The sequence below is a fragment of the Gymnoscopelus braueri genome, assembly GCF_963280865.1.
Source record: "Gymnoscopelus braueri genome assembly, chromosome: 13".
NCBI classification, from domain to species: Eukaryota; Metazoa; Chordata; class Actinopteri; order Myctophiformes; family Myctophidae; genus Gymnoscopelus; species Gymnoscopelus braueri.
In genome coordinates, this window is record NC_137615.1 from 8,598,803 (window position 1) to 8,613,446 (window position 14,644).

At 40.5% G+C, this 14,644-nt stretch overlaps 1 protein-coding gene across 2 annotated transcripts in view; it reads left to right on the plus strand.

The window, feature by feature from the left end:
* septin9a (septin 9a) overlaps positions 1-14,644 on the plus strand; it is a 206,043-nt gene that overhangs the window by 100,840 nt on the left and 90,559 nt on the right. For both annotated transcript variants that reach the window (XM_080447130.1, XM_080447131.1), the window contains one exon: positions 13,411-13,632. In XM_080447130.1, coding sequence (XP_080303256.1) covers positions 13,411-13,632 — 222 coding nt within the window. The remainder of the gene's footprint in view (positions 1-13,410; positions 13,633-14,644) is intronic.

A 14,644-nucleotide genomic window follows, 5' to 3' on the forward strand; every position in this document is an offset into this window, starting at 1 on the left:
GCTTGTAGATCAGTGAAAGTGGTTAATGTATGTTTTATAATATATTGATTTATATCTGCAAAGTAACTAAAGTAATTGTAGTGGAGTAAAATTACAATATTTGCCTCTGAGATGTAGTGGAGTAGAAGTCAAAGTATTGAAAATGTAAAATACTGCAGTAAAGTAAAAATACCTGACAATTGTACTTAAGTACAGTGCTTGAGTAAGTGTACTTAGTTACTTTACACCACTGATTAAAAGGGAATAAAGACATGTGTAAACGGAGCTGTATTACGTGGCATTTACACAAAGTTAGCTTACAGAACCATAAGCATTATGCATTCACTGTCAGAAATAGTTATACATTCACGTTGGAATACACTTTAAGGGATAAAGGTTTAAGGGATAAACTTGTGAAACAAATGGCAGCAATATTTCAATGTTCAATGTTTTCACTTGGTATAAAACCGTTGGGACAATAGCAGCACTTTTTATACCAAGGCCAACTTGGTGTAGACAGTGTAGGAATACATATATGATTAGTAGTCTACTAGTCTTTCAGATGGTTTAGACATCCTTCTCCTGTCACAACAGCTCACAAATCTCTCTCTCTCTCTCTCTCTCTCTCTCTCTCTCTCTCTCTCTCTCTCTCTCTCTCTCTCTCTGTCCTCTCTCTTTGTCTCTCTCTCTGTCTCTCTCTCTGTACCTCTCTCTCTCTCTGTACCTCTCTCTCTCTGTCTCTCTCTCTGTACCCCTCTCTCTCTCTCTCTCTCTCTCTCTCTCTCTCTCTCTCTCTCTCTCTCTCTCTCTCTCTCTCTCTCTCTCTCTCTCTCTCTCTCTCTCTCCTCTCTCTCTCTCTCTCTCTCTCTCTCTCTCTCTCTCTCTCTCTCTCTCTCTCTCTCTCTCTCTCTCTCTCTCTCTCTCTCTCTCTCTCTCTCTCTGTACCTCTCTATCTCAATTGAATTTGAAGGGCTTTATTGGCATGAGAAACATTGCCAAACCACGTGTGAAATAAAACCAAAACTCAGAATTGTACAATCAAAAGGAATATGTATAAATAGAGCTACAGTATGTCACATGCTACTTAGCATTATGAAACCAAGATAATAGTGCTTTGCTGTTAGAAATAGTTGAAGCAAGTATACGTGGTAGGCCTACAATACTTTTGAAACAATAGCTGAACTTTTCAAAGTTTTCCTGTCAAATAACTTAAAAACAAAACAAATATTGTGCATTTGCTTCTATCGGCACACACACACGCACACGCACGCACACGCACACACGCACGCACACGCACACGCACACACGCACACACACACACACACACAACACACACACACACACACACACACACACACACACACACACACACACACACACCACACACACAGCCACCTCTCAGCGACCCCATGCAGTGGTAGGATATGATAAGAGGAGTAGAATGAAAAAACAGTGTTGATTTAGGAGTCCGGTGGCTGAGATCTGCGTCACACACACACGACCGTGTGACCATATGGCTTCAGCCGAGGGGGAACGGGGAGACTGTTCCTGGCTTTTAGTAAAGCACACAAACTATAACACACACATGTACTGTAAAAACCCTCAGTGTTCACTTAAATCTGAGAGTGTGAAATTGCGATTAGACACTAAGGTATCTGCATTCCAGTGGTGGAAAAAGTACTCAAATGTTTTACTTACGTAAAAGTATCAATACTGCAATGTAGAAGTACTCTGTCTGTTACAAGTAAAAGTCCAAAGGTATTGGTATCAAAAATGTACTTAAAGTACCAGAAGTAAAAGTACTAAAATGTTTGAAAATAGCAGATCTACAAGCTCACAATGCTTCGTAATGCGACGCGTTGTGAGCTTGTAGATCGGCTATTTTCAAATCGCCTAGGTATAAAATAGGGCTAAAGTGGTTAATGTATGTTTTACAATGTAATAATGTGTATCTACAAAGTAACTAGTAACTAAAGTTTTCAAATAATTGTAGTGGAGTAAAAGTACAATATTTGCCTCTGAGATGTAGTGGAGTAGAAGTAAAAGTATAGACAATTGGAAATACTCCAGTAAAGGAAAAGTACCTCAAAATTATACTTAAGTACAGTACTTGAGTAAATATACTTACTTACTTTTACACCACTGCTGCATTCAGTACTCTCTCTCTCTCTGTCTCTCTTACAAACACACACAAGCACGCAGGCACGCACACAAAAACAAACAAACACACACACACACACACACACACACACACACACACACACACACACACACACACACACACACACACACACACACACACACACACACACACACACACACACACACACACACACACACACACACACACACACATATACACACACACACACACTGTCCAGCACAATCTGTCCCGTTCGACTCACTCACAGCATTGCAGCCAAACTCTTCATAAAATCAACAATCATTCACTCTATTTTGTTTTCATCTGAGGCTTCTGTGAGTCTTTAAATAATTCTCTTGGCACCTTTCAGCGTCTCAGGGTTTTTCCGCATTTAACACCCCAAAGAGAAGCTTTTGGCTGTGTGACGAAGCAGAGATTGAGTAATTTGAACGAAGAGGAGTATGACTCAATCGCTGCTCTCTCTCTCTCTCTCTCTGAGCCTTTTATGGAAATCTCACAACGATAGAAATTGTGACAAATTTGCCCAGCTGCAACTCGTTCCAATTTAGCAGAAACAACTGGATGTGGTCCTGAGAGTATAACTTTATTATGGGTGGTGACTGATGAGTCATTTTGAATACTAGTAGTGGTCGACAAAGTACTCAACTCAAGTACTTTAGTCAAAGAAGTAGAGACACTCCTGGTCAAACATTACTCAACTACAAGTGGAAATGTATCTTTTACATTTGTACTTAAGTTAAGTAAAGTAGTGGAGTACTTTATCTACTGTGTGTAATGTGTCCTGTCCTATGCAAATTTAGTGTGTCACTTTAGTGTGTCACGGTCACATAAATCAGTATATCAGTTTATGCTTATACGCAGAGGAGAGTGAGTCGGTTCAAACAGATAAGTTATAACGGTCAGTCCTAAGACATTACCATAACATCAGCACTATACTTCATTCATACACAACTCATTTCACATGTAAACTCACTGCAAATGAAGTCTCATCTCTGTAGTGGTTTCCTGTCAGTCAAAGAACAGTATTGTACAGACTCTAGTCAAAGGTCATTTAAAGGCCAGTTGCTCTACTGTAATTTGACCAGCCGCTTTTTTGTCTGAGAAACCCTGGCCTGAAGATGTGTAGAGTACAGTTAGCTCAGCAGGTGTGCTTACCATAAATACCATTGCATACTGTACTGTACTGTATGTGCATACAGTACCTGGAAATATGAATTTGGACTGAAATGTTGATGAAATTGTAAATAGAATGTAACATCCTCGCTTGTTCCTAATTTGTTTGGTGGTGTGTGTGTGTGTGTGTGTGTGTGTGTGTGTGTGTGTGTGTGTGTGTGTGTGTGTGTGTGTGTGTGTGTGTGAGAGAGAGAGTGTGTGTGAATGTGAGTGTGAGTGAGTGAGTGAGTGAGTGAGTGAGTGAGTGAGTGAGTGAGTGAGTGAGTGAGTGAGTGTGTGTGTGTGTGTGTGTGTGTGTGTGTGTGTGTGTGTGTGTGTGCGTGTGCGTGCGTGTGCGTGTGTGTGTGTATGTGGACAATCTGAGAGAGGATCATTAGTAAGTAAGTTGTAAAAAACGTACATGTCCAGGGGGTATTGTTTTGTTTGCTAGGTCTCCGTTGTCCTATGAACTGTCACTGTATTGGTTGACATGGTTGTAAGATGCAGGTCATTTACCCCCACTGTTGTGTGAAAATAACTTTAACTTTACAGCCCCTAACATTCCTAATTTCTATGTACGTTATCTGCAGTTGTAGCCTATTTACTGTAGTTACTTATTCACACTATGCTATGTTAAATATTTAGATGGATGTATATTCTCTTTGCTTGTCCACAGAATCCAAGTTTTATCGTTTAGAGTTTAGACAGATGTTAGGTTTAATGTTTGCCTGTTCTCCTGGTCACTTTGTAGCACGTTATCGTTTTCGATTGATTGATTGAATACTTTAACAAGATTATTAACAGTACATAATACAGATAGTACAGTCATAGTTTATGCTAAACGGATAATACAGCAAGCTCCAGAGGGCTTGTTTCCATTGTGGTCCATTGTACTCAATTCATCAGTAATACAATACAATTCAAATACAGTGCAAAACATATTGGAACTCAGTAGAATCATAATGGTATGTTTACAGAGAAAGGAGGGGTGGGGGCCTCAGAGTTACTACAAGGGGTCTTTTTTTTACATTAACCACTTGAACCCTAGCATCCCTTTTCTGAGGGGAACTTTAGCCAAAAAGAGCAGATCTACAACGCCTGCGAGGCGCTGTGAGCTTGTAGATCGTCTATTTTTGGCAGAGAGGTATTAGGTGTAGAGGGAAAAAAGAGCAGACCAAGTTTTAAAAAAAAAGTTGAAATTGAAACACAATTTTATACAATATAGAGGGGGTCCCTGCTTCATCCCTCTCTCAGCTAGGGGGTCCTTGGGGTGAAAAACGTTGAAGACCCCTGGTATATGAACTGAAGGGTAGGTGATGAAAAAAGAAATTGAGTGCTTTTTCCACCACTGGCTAAATCCCTAAACTGTAAATTGTAAGCAGTATAAGTGGATTATTTTTATGACAGTCCCATAAAAGTGTACTATAAATACATTGACACTATGTGCACCTGTATTCCTAAAGGCTGTTTTTTCAGTGTAAGTACACAGGTTTGTGCAGGTCCGCCCAGTGTGCAAAATCTGCTTGTGAAGTTAACCCATTGATACCTGGAACGCATCTGTGTCACTTTAGATGTCTTTGGCTATTCAAAAATAGCAGATATACAAGCTCATAGCGCGGCACCGAGTGCCGCGCTATGAGCTTGTAGATCTGCTATTTTTGAAAAAAATATTGAAAAAAAAATCTTGAAAGAAAATGTTTTAGATTTTTTTTTTCAAAATGTTTCAAAATTTCAAAACTTTCAAAAAACCTCAGGTCATGCACGCTAGTGCTAAGAGCTTTACAGGCATATAGTTGAGGAAAGGTATATTGTGTTATGCAAGACCTACATTATCACAAAAAAAGATCAGAAGGGGAAGAAAGTAGAACTACTACGCTGATAGTTATTTATACTTTATTCGCCAGCCACCACGTTTGTCATCATCAGTGGTCTCTCTGTTACCTAAATCCTGTCTGGTCTCCTCTGGGAGGAAACTCAAGCTCCAAGTGTGTGTAGCAGTTAGCTCTCACCATGCCTCGCTCACCTCAGCACATGCTGCCAGCTGCCCAGTGTCCAGCTGGGGCCAGTTGCACCACCTCGGCTCATACTATAGTTCAAACTTAGCCTAGTCATAACCCATTTAGCCGGGAAAGTATCTGTCATTTTAGATTTCTTTGGCTATTCAAAAATAGTAGATCTACAAGCTCACTATTAAACTACTAGCACTGCTATTTAAAAAAAAAAAAAAAAAAGTGCAAATCATTAAATATATATATATTTTTTACATACATATTCAAAGATTTGCACACATTTTCATGATTTTTCAAAAAATAGCAGATCTACAAGCTCAGTGCATGGCACTCGGTGCCCCACTATGAGCTTGTATATCTGCTATTTTTGAATAGCCAAATAAATGAACAATATACGATAAAATCTAAAATGACAGAGATGCGTCCACGGATTGAATGGGTTAAGCTATAACTAGGCTAAGTTTGAACTTAGTGTGAGGTGGTGCAACTGACTGGGGAACTCGGACACTCCGGCATCTGCCATCAGACCTCTGGAGCTTGTTCAGAAAGCTGCGGCTCGTCTGGTGTTCAACCGCCCCAAGTTCTCCCACACAACTATCCTTCTCCGTTCTCTACACTGGCTCCCCGTAGCGGCTCGCATCCAGTTTAAAACCCTGGTGCTAGCCTATAGGGCAGTGAAAGGAACAGCTCCTTCTTACCTCCGGGCTATGGTCGATGCCTACACCCCTGCCCGACCACTTCGGTCTGCCACCTTGGGGTGACTGACTGCCTCGTCACTTAAGGGTCCTTCTGGCCGATCCACACGGTCACGACTTTTTTCTGTTCTGGCCCCACAGTGGTGGAATGGACTTCCCACTGATGTCAGGACATCAGAGTCACTGCCCATCTTTCGCCGCATGCTGAAAACCCACCTCTTCAGGAAACACTACCCTTCCTCTTTGCCTGGCCTACTTGTTGTTAACTAGTTGTACGAACGCTTGTTTTATTGTTGTATTGTTTTATTGGATCTTGTGTAGTCGATACAATTATTTGTTTTAGCTCCTGCTCATTTGATTTAGCTATTTTGTCTCATCTGTTAAAGGAAATAGGTAGCTGATATATTGCACTTTTACCTTAGCGCTAGGTATACTCTTGGTTGCTTGTTTTTGCAGAAAATGCACTTAAGACTTCTGGTGATTTGTAGTTTTCGTTCCCTACCTATGTTGAATGGACTTATTGTAAGTCGCTTTGGATAAAAGCGTCTGCTAAATGACTGTAATGTAATGTAATGTAAGAAAGACCCCCATTGTCCAGCAACCATGGAGGGAGGGTCCGGCTTGAAGGCCTGAAGGCCGGCCGGGGGCCACTAGTGATGATGACAGACCTGGGCTTCTTGAAGTAATTCAAGTAAAAAAAATTACATTTTAAATGTTTAATTCTAGACTTTTACTTGTAACAGAGTATTTCTACAATGCAGTATTGATACTTCGACTTAAGTAAGAAATGTGAGTACGCGCGTGCGCGCGTGCACACACACACACACGCACACGCACACGCACACGCACACGCACACGCACACGCACGCACACACACACACACACACACACACACACACGCGCACGGAATTACAGCACACAGTTACTAATTTGTTTTCCATAAAAATGCAGTTTCAGTTTCAGCTTGTACTATACGATGCCCTTAAAAGTCTTCTTACTTGCGCCCCATGGAACCCTGGTGAACGTCACGCTTTCTCGTTCGGCATCCTTTCGCTTTAACTGGATCCAACGTGGTGATTATACTGAGTCATTCGACACCAGATCCCCGCTGAAACGTACCCGTACGTACGCCATAGCAGTGTGTTCCAGGGAGGAAGGCCAGGGGTCTTCCCCTCATGCTGGGGGCCTGGCTGGTGGCCATAGAAGCGGGCCAGATGCCTGCTCTGCTCTATCATGGCCGGGGGTGTTTATATGGGACCAGGGCCTTGTTGCTGGGAGCTGTTTGGATCTATCTGCCAGGCAGGCTGAGGTGATCCAGGTTTCACCCCCCCCCCCCCCACATCATCTGACATGCAGAGCAAACCGCTGGCCAGGGTTAAGAGGTCTGCTTTCTGACAATAGTATAACCGCTGCAAAACAAGGAGAGCTTGAAGGCAGGCTGGTGAAATGGTTGCGTTCGAGTGTGAATCGAGTGGTATGGAATGAATGGCCTGGCCTGGCAGTGGCCCCTAGCTGGCCCCTGGCATCTGGCTCCTGAGTGAGACGTCTGGATAATGTAGATCAGTGGTTCCCAAATTATTTGGGGGGGGGGGGGGTCCCCAGATGATTAGCTTAATGTGCAACATCGTTTTCTCACTCAACAGTAAACAAACCAACATGCAGTATAAGTGTATAGAGGGTATCTGCATGTTACAATTTAATGACTTTTAATACCAAATTGGCCAAATTGACAAATATTACGTAAAAAAAGAGGGAAACATTGTGAAAATAGCCAATCTACAAGCTTGTAGTCCGGCTATTTTCACAATATTTATCTGCAGTGGAACCGAGACAAACTAAATGTAATACCTACAATTCCTTCAATTCCAACTGCTTGTCCCCAGTTCAAATATGATTATTTGGGGACCCAAATATGAAAGTTTGGAAAGCCTTGATGTACAGTAGATCAGCGTTTCTCTAGATAAGATGAGACCTTCATTGATCCCGTGAGGGAAATACAGTCGCCAAAGACAGTACAGCAGTTAAATATACAGATTGCAGGGTACAGCATGTACCCTGCAATGATGGAAAGACATCACAGTCAAAGCAACACCATCAGTGAGTTGGCAGAAGAGCCACTGTACTAACTTCAACACGACTGCCCCGCACGGGGGTGCATAGTAACAAAAGAGGGTAGGTGTGAGGGTATGTTGCAGTGGTGTAAAGTAACTAAGTACATTTACTTAAGTACTGTACTTAAGTACACTTTTGAGGATTTTTTTTTTTACTTTACTGGAGTATGAATGACAGATTCCTATGGTAGAAGAGTGCAATTCATGACAGTAAAGCACAGAGATATTTAGTTTTTGTGTAGCCCACGTTTGTATCTGAAACTGTAGAATTCATTAAAAAAAACGTCCCATTTATTTTGGATAGTAATTTAATTTATTATTCTGCTATTCTTTATTATGCTCACATAATATTATATTATATCTTATCTACATATAATTGGTCCTCGCTAATAATGCTCATTACAATATTATATTATATCTTATCTTCATATAATTGGTCCTCACTAATAATGCTCATTATAATATAATATTATATTTTATCTTCATATAACTGGTCCTCACTAATGCTCATTATAATATTATATTATATCTTATCATCATATAACTGGTCCCCTCACTAATGCTCATTATAATGTATTTTGGATGGTAATTTAATGTATTATTCTGCTATTCTTTATTGTGCTCACATAAGCTATTCAGATGGGGTAAACAACTAAACAGTGCAAAGTATTCAGGCCATTCACCACAAATAAATAACTATGTTTACATTTATTGAAATGCAAAAGTGAAAAACGCTGGGGGGCGCTGTTTTCCTTTTTATTTGACCTGGGATTGACCCAGATTGGGCTACGCGAGACTACGCATGTGCGTGGAACATACCGGATACAGTAGGCGGGCTCAAGACCGGATCTGCGCTCTGAACAGCGAATAGAAACCAGGCCTTCTACGACGCCACCGTCTACCACGACAATAGACCATACCGTAACTCTATGCGATAGACGCACAAGATTAGATTCGATTGTTGAAGAGAATACAGGCTTTTTTTTTTATATACCAATTGCTCTAGATTTACAGTGGAATTAATTCGGAGATTTTGGCCAGAAGTTGCAGCAGGAGCAGGAACTTGTCTGAGGTTATATCGTGTTGTTTGATAGTTTATCGGTTAATTGGATAATTGTTGCTCTTCTCTTTGGCGTCCCAAACGAACGTACGTTAGTAGTTTTCATTCTCCGGAGTGTTTTTTTCAGGAGAGAATGAGGGACATGTTGTCCGTTGTGAGACGCGTAAAGAAGGGTAAGGATGTGCTTGAGTTCTGCTGTGTTTTGTTCTTTGAAATGATGCTTCTGATGTAGCCATGGTTCACATGACGCTTGGTGCCGAGTCCCCCTGGTCTAAAGTTGTGTTCTATTTTTTCACATTGCCATCTCTCACATAAACATAAACGTTCAGATTTCAAATATAAAGTGCTTACCACCGAGCCACGGATGTTACAAGGCGATGCGGACCGCGATGAGTACCCGTATCTCCCGTATTGTTCAATAAAAAGCATTTTAATCCCATCGCCGGCCATTTTCTCCAAATTGTCTCCGATACTTTCAACCATGCGACACTAATGGTTGGGAGGTGTATTGCAATCTGATACATTACAAAACAAAAAAAGAAAATGGCCGGCGATGGGATTAAAATGCTTTTTATTGAACAATACGGGAGATACGGGTACTCATCGCGGTCCGCATCGCCTTGTAACATCCGTGGCTCGGTGGTAAGCACTTTATATTTGAAATCTGAACGTTTATGTTTATGTGAGAGATGGCAATGTGAAAAAATCGAACACAACTTTAGACCAGGGGGACTCGGCACCATGACTGTCATGGTATGACAGTCATGTTTCAGGGCTACTTCTGATGCTGATATTATATAGATATAGAGCAATATTACAGCTACTGCTGCCTGAGGCTCCACAGTGGCTGAAAGTGCGTGTACGATGTTTGACTCATTGTGGTGATACTACAAATAATGACGATGGTACAAAAATAATGGTCTAAATCATAACGGGTGACAGATGAATTGAATGCACAGGACCCCAATGGAAACAAGCCATAGTGCTTTCTTTTTGGCATTTTCTTCAAAAATATAAAAAAAAAAATATATTTTTTAACATTTTGGACAAAATAGCCAATTGTACATCGAGGTGCCCAGATGTCCCTATACGCAGTGGTGGAAAGTAACTAAGTTGGCTACATTTACTTAAGTACTGTACTTAAGTACAATTTTGAGTACTTTACTTGAGTTTTTCCAATTTCCAATACTTTTACTCTACAATTATTTGAAAACTTTAGTTAGCCTACTAGTTATTTTTCAGATATAAATTATGATATTATGAAACATAGATTAACCACTTTAGCCCTATTTTATACATAGGCTATTTGAAAATAGCACATCTACAAGCTCACAAGGCCTCGGATCACAACACTTGTGAGCTTGTAGATCTGCTATTTTCAAACATTTTAGTACTTTTACTTACATTTAGTACATTTTGATGCCAATACTTTTGTACTTTTACTCAAGTACATTTTTAATTCTGGACTTTTACTTGTAACAGAGTATTTATATACTGCAGTATTGGTACTTTTACTTAAGTAAAGAACTTGAGTACTTTTTCCACCACTGCCAATGCCATCCTCTGCCCCCCCCCCCACCACCCCTCTCTTTTCTCTGTACCTTTTGATGCTACTGTTTAAAGAAAAACAACTATATGTAGCCTGCAGTGGTGTAAAGTAACTAAGTACATTTAAGCAGCCTACTGTACTTAAGTACAATTTTGAGGTGCATTTGAGTATTTCCAATTGTCTGTATTGTACTTTTATTCCACTACAATTATTTGAAAAGTTTAGTTACTTTTCAGATATAAATTATGATATTATGAAACATGCATGATCTTTAGCCCTATTTTATACCTAGGCTATTTGAAAATAGAATCCCCAGAAGCAAAGATTTGAGTTTAAAAAAAAAACATATATATTGAAAGATTTGCACAAATGTGTGATTTGCACTGCTATTTTGCACAAAATAGCAGATGCTATGAGCTTGTATATCTGCTATTTTTGAAAAGCTAATGAAATCTAAAAATGATACACAGACTCTTCTTAATGGGTTAATACGATCACATGGGACTGTTCTGTCTGGATGTATGGGGCCGTCAACGGTTGGTCTTGCAACTCTAGATTCCGGATATTAAAAATAGAACCTAAAGAGTTGCTTGCGGCTAACCTGGACCTCACTATGAGGAACCACTGATTTATTTACCTGCCACAGTTTCGTTGATTCGTGCTTTGGCTTTTGTTTTCTTTCTTCATACAGAACCTGTTTGTATTGATTTTTAAAACCAACTGTATGCCATTTATATCCTGTACTTCCTGACGCTCATATACAGTCTTTATATATTTCCTTATGCAATTGGCAGCTGCTTTGCAACCTGAGCGTCTATTTGTGGTGTTTTTATTTGACTGCCAGCTTGTTAAGAGAAAAACATGCTGTTATTTTCCAGGTGTTAAACGTTACTGTTCCCAGGTGTTCACAATTATTTTATTGGCTTGTCCAGTAACTATTAAATAAGCCAGTGGTTCTCAAGGGGGTCCTTGCGGGGGTTCCAGGGGGGAAATGCTTTAATATTATGGCATCAAAATCAGTTTAACCACTAAACCTATATATTTTTAAATGGCTGATCTACAAGCTCACAACGCATCGCAGCGCGTTATGAGCTTACATCTGCTGTTTTCAATAGAATCTTGAAAAAGAAAACGTTTTGTAAAATACATTTCAACATTTTAACAACGCAAATCTTGTCCGGGGGTCCCTTCTTCTTGCACAGAATATTTTCAGGTGGTCTGGGGTCTGATACATATTCATTTTGGGGTCCTTGACCAGACATGGAAAAAGACGACTCAATGTCATGAAGAAAAATAATTCAGCTTCCCAACTCAGTCATTCAAGTGAAGTCTGACTTGAATAGTGAAACTGTTTAACCCAGTGTTTTCAGGCCAAGGACCCCCTAGCTGAGAGAGAGATGAAGCAGGGACCCCCTCTATATTGTATGAAATTGTGTTTTAGATTAAACTTTTTTTGTTTATTTGGTCTGCTCTTTTTTTCCCCCTTTACACCTATACCTCTTTGCCAAAAATAGCGCTGCGAGGCGTTGTGAGCTTGTAGATCGACTATTTTTGGGCTAAAGTATTCCTCAGAAAAAAAGGGATGCTAGGGTTCAAGTGGTTAAGGTAAAAAAATAAAAAATCCTATCACACAAAGATTTGCGGACCCCCTGTAGTAACTCTCTGAGGACCCCCTAGGGGTCCCGGACCCCCTGTTGAAGACCCCTGGTTTAACCCATTATAACCTCTGAGGCCGATTCTACAAATGCCTCCTAGATCCTAACAGTTTTCCGGAAAAAAACAACTAAGTTGTTATATATCGTTGCTGTCGGGCAGAAACCTCCATATTTTACATTTTTTGTGTTTTTTCCTAAATGAATGCCCTACTTGATCATACTACAGTGTAACACTAAAGCATCTCAAAGTAGCAGATCCACGAGCTCGAAACGCGGCGCGACCGAGCTTGTGGATCTGCTACTTCTGAATTTGAATCCTGAAAAGTAACAGTTTTGTACTTATGAGGTTTCCCCCCCGACAGACTATGTTTAGCTAAAATCTAAAATGGCACGGATGCTTTCCCTTGTTTTAATGGGTTAATGTGCACATTTCAATGTGGCTCATGGCGTACCGGAATATCACATGATATATTAACCCATTAAGACCTGGAACGCATCTGTGTCACTTTTTCATTTGAGCTAAAAAAAGCATTATTTTACACTTTCGCTATTCAAAAATAGCAGATATACAAGCTCATAGCGCGGCACCGAGTGCCGCGCTATGAACTTGTAGATCTGCTATTTTTGAGAAATAGTGTTTTTTTTTGTGTGCAAATCTTTGAATATGTATGTTTTAAAGCAAACATTTGTAACTCAAATCTTTGCTTCTTGCGGCCCCTGGAACAAAATATTTTGAGATGGGGGTCCGCGGCCAAATACATATACATTTTGGGGGTCCTTGACATGAAAAAGTTTGAGAACCACTGACATAGCAATATAGTTTTTTTCCAAAAAAGAGTTAGGATTTAGAAGTCATTTTGTAGAATCGGCCTCAGGTCTCAATGGGTTAACTCCGTTCCATCACCGAGTAGGACCGTTCCTGTGTTTTTTTGTTTGTTCTCCTTCTCCCCACTGACCTCTTCTCTCTCTCTCTCTCTCTCTCTCTCTCTCTCTCTCCCACCTTTTTTGTGTGTCTTCCTTCCTTCCTTCCTTCCAGCGCTGAAGCGGTCGTTCGAGGTGGAGGAGTCGGATTCGACCTCGCACCCCTCGCCCCTGTCCCGGCGGAACACCAACCCCCTGCGCTCCTCGGCCTCCTCCGTCACCTCCCAGAGGAGCTTCAACTCCTCGGACTACTCCTCCTCGTCCAGGACCTCCCCGTCGGACACCTCGTCCAACCCCCGCTCCCCCAAGACCAGCATGAGGCGCATGGATCTGTCAGGTATAGAGGCTCTGCTGTCACAATTATTACATTATTACAGAAACCTCTTTATTTCCATACTCTAACTATTTGATCATACTACAGCCAGTGGCTTTCAACCCTTTTCATATCAAGGTCGATTATTGTTTATTCGGCATTTGAGCCACGGAACCACCGTTTGATGAGATTTAGCCTCTCAGAAAACAAAACATGGGATATTTTGTTGTCGTTGGATGAGATTTTGTCCACAATTCCACACTGTATTGATGTTGGTAACAATAGGAGAGATAACGGGCAAATGTTGATCAAAATAACAATTCTTTAGTTAAGCAATGCAGATGTTTAACAATAATTTCCCTCTTGAGAGCGTAAAATGAAACTTGAGAGCGTAAAATGAAACCAAATGGACCCTCACGGGTCCATTTGGTTTCATTTTACAGTCTCAAGAGTTAGAACTCTTGCACTTGTACCTTGCACTTAAATGTGCAAGGTACCATAAGTTATTTCTCATATCTGCCATGTGCGATTTTTTTTTGTTTACAAACCCTAAGAAGCAAACATAAATGTGTTTTTTGTTTTGTTCACGTTGCAATGGTTCTGTATTTAAAAACGCCATAGTTTTAAGAAATAACACATGTTCCAGTGTTCAATACCAAAACATAATGAACCCATTAAAACCGGGAGAGCGTCTGTGTCATTATAGATTTCTTTTGCGTTGGCTATTAAAAAATAGCAGATATATATATATAGCAGATATGCAAGCTCACAGCGCGCTGCGAGCTTGCACATCTGCTTTTTTTTGAGAGCTATACTGATTTAGAAGGCAGTTGTAGAATCGGGCTCAGGTCTCACTGGGTGAAAATCGTTAATCACAATTATTTGTATGCCAATTAACCCATTAATACCTGGAACGCATCTGTGTCACTTTAGATTTCTTTGGCTATTCAAAAATAGCAGATCTACAAGCTCATAGCGCGGCACCGAGTGCCGCGCTACGAGCTTGTAGATCTGCTATTTTTGAAAAATCGTGAAA